A 6673-nucleotide genomic window follows, 5' to 3' on the forward strand; every position below is an offset into this window, starting at 1 on the left:
GGTGAGGAAGGACTCGAACCCAGACGCCTCATCGCCAAAACAAATAAGGGGGTGAATCACAACGTCAAGAAATAACTTTGTCTTCTCAAGAATTATACCCAGCAGCGTGTCTACTCTTACTGAACAGGATAATTGTGTGGGACTTGAGTTCTAATCCCAACAGAGATTGGGAATGTATATAAATGTAGTTTCAGCTAAAAAGAAAGTATTGTGTGTGTGTGTGTGACAGAGTTATGGTTCTTATGTGATTTTGTTGTAGGAAAGCTTGGGCAGTCATATAAAGTGAAGAATTAGTCACATCGACACTTAGACGGAAATTAATAGAAAGACTATGAGCAATAGGGCACATGTGGCATTTTGGAAATTATTAGTAAGACTATGGGCACTAGGGCACATGAGGCATTTTGAAAATTAATAGTAAGACTATGGACAATAGGGCACATGGGGTATTTTGGAAATTATTAGTAAGACTATGAGCAATAGGGCACATGGGGCATTTTGGAAATTATTAGTAAGACTATTGGCACTAGGGCACATGAGGCATTTGGAAAATTAATAGTAAGACTATGAGCAATAGGGTACATGGGGTATTTTGGAAATTATTAGTAAGACTATGGGCACTAGGGCACATGAGACATTTTGAAAATTAATAGAAAGACTATGGGCAATAGGGCACATGGGGTATTTTGGAAATTAATAGTAAGACTATGAGCAATAGGGTACATGGGGCATTTTGGAAATTATTAGTAAGACTATTGGCACTAGGGCACATGAGGCATTTTGAAAATTAATAGTAAGACTATGAGCAATAGGGTACATGGGGTATTTTGGAAATTATTAGTAAGAATATGGGCACTAGGGCACATGAGACATTTTGAAAATTAATAGAAAGACTATGGGCAATAGGGCACATGGGACACTTTGGAAATTATTAGTAAGACTATTGGCACTAGGGCACATAAGGAATTTTGGAAATTAATAGTTAGACTATGAGCAATAGGGCACATGGGGCATTTTGGAAATTATAAGTAAGACTATTGGCACTAGGGCACATGAGGCATTTTGAAAATTATTAGTAAGACTATGGGCAATAGGGCACATGGGGCATTTTGGAAATTAATAGTAAGACTATGGGCAATAGGGCACATGGGGCATTTTGGAACTTAGGGAAAAAATGAAAGATGTTGACTTTAACAAAGAAATCCTACCAACTGTTATATCGCATATCAACAAACTCTTAGGAACACATAGTTTGCTTTGAATAGTATTGACAACCACATGACAATGTTATGACAACCACAGGACAATGATATGACAACCACATGACAATGATATGACAACCACATGACAATGATATGACAACCACATGACAATGATATGACAACCACATGACAATGATATGTCAACCACATGACAATGATATGTCAACCACATGACAATGATATGACAACCACATGACAATGATATGACAACCACATGACAATGATATGACAACCACATGACAATGATATGACAACCACATGACAATGATATGACAACCACATGACAATGATATGACAACCACATGACAATGTTATGACAATCACATGACCATATCAGGACAACCACATGTCCATGTTAGGACAACCACATGATAATGACTATGACAACATCACGAAAAACAAATGACATTGTTTGAAACAGTGCAATGTAAAAAAAACAAAAGACTCACCGTCAGCTTTACCTACATAACCAGTGGATGGGAAGGCCGGCAGGCGGTGGAAATTACCTGAAACATAAAGAAAAGTAGGTAAAATACTTCATTGGGGAGAGCAGTGATCTGTTCTTTGTCTTCGTTGTCTCTCGGGTACGCTATTCTGCCTCAACGTGGCACCCGGGTGGAAGAGATTACTTGAGGAAGTAATTAGGCTAAATGACTAGCAAAACAAAACTCCTGTGGGAGTGTCCAAGGGAATGCGAGAAAGACACAATTGTTGCAAGCCTCTAGTCCAATGTAAGCTAACAACTAGGTGAAAACATTTCAAGATTTATCAATTAATCTTTTTCTTTTTTTCATAATTTTTTTTTCATTTTAACTTGTTCAATATAATTAAAACCCACATTTTAAAGTGATCAAATTATTGCCTAATTTTCATCAACACTTTGGTTTTAACTCTTCGATTTAGGGTATAGAAGATGATTGTTCTATTTCTCTGTCATAGAGTATTTCAATAGTGTTGCTGTGCTAATATGGCTATTGTACTAATATGGCTATTGTGCTAATATGGCTATTGTACTAATATGGCTATTGTGCTACTATGGCTATTGTGCTACTATGGCTATTGTGCTAAGAAATCTGTTGTGCTAAGAAGAGTGATGTGGAATTGGGAATGAATTCAGTTGAATTCTATCGAAAAATTCATGTGATACAATTACACAATAGACATATACACACAGGAGAGAGAGAGAGAGAGAGAGAGAGAGAGAGAAGGATAGAAAGAAAGACAAAGGGATAAATAGAAAAAGGAAAGAAACAGTAAATGACTAAACACAGACAAGACAATGTAAGACGGAAGGAATGAATGAGAGATAGAGTGAAAGGTAATAAAGAAACACTAGACGCACATACAAACAGACAGGCAATTTGACAGTTGGGCCACTAAGTGGCATTGTTCCTAAGATGAAGTACTCACACGCACACACACACACACACGCACCAGAGTTATGTATTGGGATAGTTGTGAGTGTATGTGTGACCGGGGGGGGGGGAGAGGTTCAAATTAACACTCCCCCTAGTGTGAAACAATACTTACCTGATGACAGATACGATTGCCGTGTACCGAATAACGAAGCAAGCGCGCAACGACTGAAGCGTACGCTGGCTCGTCTTGGGACGGTGGTGGGGGGGGGGGGGGGGAGATGGAAACTGGATGGACGTGAGTATGTTTCCTGAGTAAAGGCATGACATCGGGCTCGGGTGAGCAGCACATACCTTGACATACTCGGGATGGTAGAAGACAACAAGGAACAGACGAGAAGTAGACGAGGAGCAGACGAGGTGTATCAGAAAGAGGAACGAGATCCCGGAGAAGAATGTAGAGGTGAAATGTTCTTAGCTCCTTTTATTCCCCTCCATTTAGGGTTAGAGGTCAGTGTTTCTTTCAGGAGAGAAAGAGAGAGAAAGAGAGATGGAATAAAGAGAGTAAGAAAGATAAAAAGGAGAGGGGGGGGATAGGAAGAAAAATTGAAAAGAAAACGAAATAAAGAAATAGAGAGAGATGGAGAAAAGAAAGAGGAAAAGAGAGAAAGAGAAGAAGGGAAAAAGAGAAGAAGAAAAATGGAGTGGAAAAGAAGGAAAGAGAATAAGAATGTAAAGAGAGTTGTAAAGAGAGGGAGAGAGAAAGAGTAAGAGAGAGAGAGAGAAATATTGGAAGACATTAAAGACAAAGGGATAAATAGAGAACACACGGATTGATCAAATAAAGAGGGTTCAAGGTCAAGAACAATATGTCCTTGTATATCCATAGAATAGTCATTGTATATCCTTGTATATCCATAGAATAGTCATTGTATATCCATTGTTCAGTTATAGACCTAACCCTCGTAACAGACTAGTCAAACGTAGACAAAATTGTTTCAAATTCACTTGTTCTTGACGTCATTCATTCTCACCTTAACACCCATACATCAGATCACTACCACACACACACACACACACACACACTTGTCTCTAAAACTCTTTGATACCCACTCCCCCCCCCCCCAGGTCGTGTGGGTTGGCATCCCTTCATGTGAGTAGCTATTTGCCAGCCCTGTCTGTTGTCAAGATCCAAGCTGCCTGAATAGAACTCATAGACAGCAGTGAAGTGTCTCTTAGCCACACAGCACGCCTGGGATGGCGTTGTCAACACAATGCTCGTTTTCTTTTTTTTTTTTAACGCCAACCTGTTTAGGGGAAAAGAGAAAGTAAAGAGTGAAAGAGAGAGAGCTAAGAGAGGAAAGAACGAGAGAAGAAAGATTAGGAGAGAGGAAAAAGAGGACGAGAGAGAGGAAAAAATGTGGAGAGGGGAGAAAGAGTAGGAGAGAGAGGAGAAAGAGGATGAGAAAGGTAAAAGAGGAGGAGAGAGAGGAGAAAGAAGAGGAGAGAGGGAGGAGGAGGGAAAGGAGGATGTGAGAGGGGAAGAGAGAGGAGAAAGAGAATGAGAGAGAGGAGAAGGAGACAAAAAAAGGAAGAGAGAGGAGAAAAAGGAGGAGAGAGAAGAGAAAGAGTATGATAGATAGAGGGAAGAGAGGATGGAGAGAGGATAGAATATGTGAGAGAGGGGAGTAAGCAGATTGAGAAATGCTTGTAAAATGTTTTCCAAGTTTCGGATGTTCCTTCAGAGTTGAAGGTCATTTACTTCCTAGTCCATACAACTCCCTCACGACGACTTGGGGGGGGGCAAGGTTTGAACCCGGGACCATCGAGACGACCGAACGACAGTCCAGCTCACGTGACCAGGCACCCATCCAAAGATGGACGGGGACATAGAGACTGATAAGACTGGGGAGAGAGAGGAAGAGAGAACAAGGAAAAAAGAGGAGGAGGAGAGAGTGGAAGAGAGAATGAAGAGGAAAGAAGAGGGGGAGAGAGTGGAAGAGGGAATGAGGAGGAAAGAGGAGGAGGAGAGAGTGGAAGAGAGAATGAGGAGGAAAGAGGAGGGGGAGAGAGTGGAAGAGAGAATGAGGAGGAAAGAAGAGGGGGAGAGAGTGGAAGAGAGAACGTGGAGGAAAGAAGAGGGGAAAGAGTGGAAGAGAGAACGTGGAAGAAAGAAGAGGAGGGGAGAGTGGAAGAGAGAACGTGGAGGAAAGAGGAGGGGGAAAGAGTGGAAGAGAGAATGAGGAGGAAAGAGGAGGAGGAGAGAGTGGAAGAGAGAACGTGGAGGAAAGAAGAGGGGGAGAGAGTAGAAGAGAGAACGTGGAGGAAAGAAGAGGAGGAGAGAGTGGAAGAGAGAACGTGGAGGAAAGAAGAGGGGGAGAGAGTGGAAGAGAGAACGTGGAGGAAAGAAGAGGGGGAGAGAGTAGAAGAGAGAACGTGGAGGAAAGAAGAGGAGGAGAGAGTAGAAGAGAGAACGTGGAGGAAAGAAGAGGGGGAGAGAGTAGAAGAGAGAACGTGGAGGAAAGAAGAGGGGGAGAGAGTAGAAGAGAGAACGTGGAGGAAAGAAGAGGAGGAGAGAATGGAAGAGAGAATGAGGAGGAAAGTGGAGGAGGAGAGAGAAAGTGGAAAGACAGAAAAAAGAAAGAGAATAGAGATAAAGTTTTATAAATCTCATCAATACCAACAAGGTAAATATAATCGATTGCTGGTTTCCACGGGTAAACCAATCACAGCGCTAAATCTGGCAGCAGATCGATGACGTAAACCCACACCAAGCGATGTCTAGCCTACTTGAGGATGTGGGGAGGGGGAGATTTCCTTGCCAGGCAGTCCGTCTTGATGTCCCCATACATCACTGGATCGTCCTGGTGTCATGGGACATCAAAGTCTGCTGACAGTAGCCCGCTAGATGTAGTGCCTGTGTGTGAGTGTGTGTGCTTGCGTGCGTGGAAAAAAAGAAAATGTAATGAAGATGAAGCTCTGGGGTCACATGAGTAAAGAGAGTACCACAACAGAGATGAGTAATTCTGACCTTGAGTAAACTCAAGGTTACGTTGACAAAGATTAAAAAAAAAAACACAGGTAGTGATAGAAAAGCCGGCAGAAGGAGAAACACGAGTACGCAGATAATAAGTATCAGAAAAACCCAAATCGCGATAGACAGAAAACCCATGTATCCTTACATAAACTGGGATATAAAAGAAATGATATACTTTTACTGAAAAAGAGAGAGAAAGAGAGACTCACGTCAGTATCCTATCATAATATTCGTTTTGTAATAGAGGTTAGACATTATTAATAAAATCAATCCCACAATGCAACCCTGCGTTATTTGTGCCTTGTACTGAAAGCAAGACACTAAAACTTTATAGAGAGTAGGAAAATCTTTCAACAAATATAAACTTCATTCTGGACAGACATAAGACATGCAAACAAACATAGAGCAACACTGAGTTAGGTATATCCAACTACAAATAACAGCGATCAGCCCTGTGACTCTCACTAAAGACACATACATACAAACTTACATAAAGACACTTATGAAGATTTTCATACATGGTAGAGATGCTATAAATGGCTATAATTTTGGTGTATCCGGTGTGCAAAATGATGGAAATGTTGATTAGCTATGGTTTTCAAAATTTGCATAATAATTATTTGTACTCTTCTGTTTGTAGTTCAAAATAATTTCAATAAGGAGAAAGTATTAGACTTTCACTCTAAGCCTTAAAAACTTATATAAAAACAAAAAGGCAACTACCTAGCAGTAATATTGAAGTACTGATACGAAGATTGACTGTCGCGTATTGATATAGTGTTAAAATTAAAGCTCGATTCTTTCTTCTTTTTTTTTTAACGTTGGCAACGGTGAAGTTCATTTGTTAAGTTGAACTTGAAAGTGTTCAGTAAACACATACATCTACATGTGTTAAGTTGAACTTGAAAGTGTTCAGTAAACACATACATCTACATGTGGGATTAAATGTATCCATTTGATTGATTCATTTTAATAGTGTGTTCCCAACAAGTCTGTGGATTACTTGCAAGAGATGGTTT

General features: G+C 40.5%; 1 protein-coding gene across 1 annotated transcript in view; it reads right to left on the bottom strand.

Moving 5' to 3' along the window:
• Positions 1-6673, bottom strand: part of LOC106073896 (homeobox protein six1-like) — a 139371-nt gene that overhangs the window by 60411 nt on the left and 72287 nt on the right. The window contains exon 3 of the mRNA XM_056025006.1: positions 1712-1768. Within this exon, the coding sequence (XP_055880981.1) occupies positions 1712-1768 (57 nt within the window). The remainder of the gene's footprint in view (positions 1-1711; positions 1769-6673) is intronic.

Source organism: Biomphalaria glabrata, chromosome 3, assembly GCF_947242115.1.
Source record: "Biomphalaria glabrata chromosome 3, xgBioGlab47.1, whole genome shotgun sequence".
NCBI lineage: Eukaryota > Metazoa > Mollusca > Gastropoda > Planorbidae > Biomphalaria > Biomphalaria glabrata.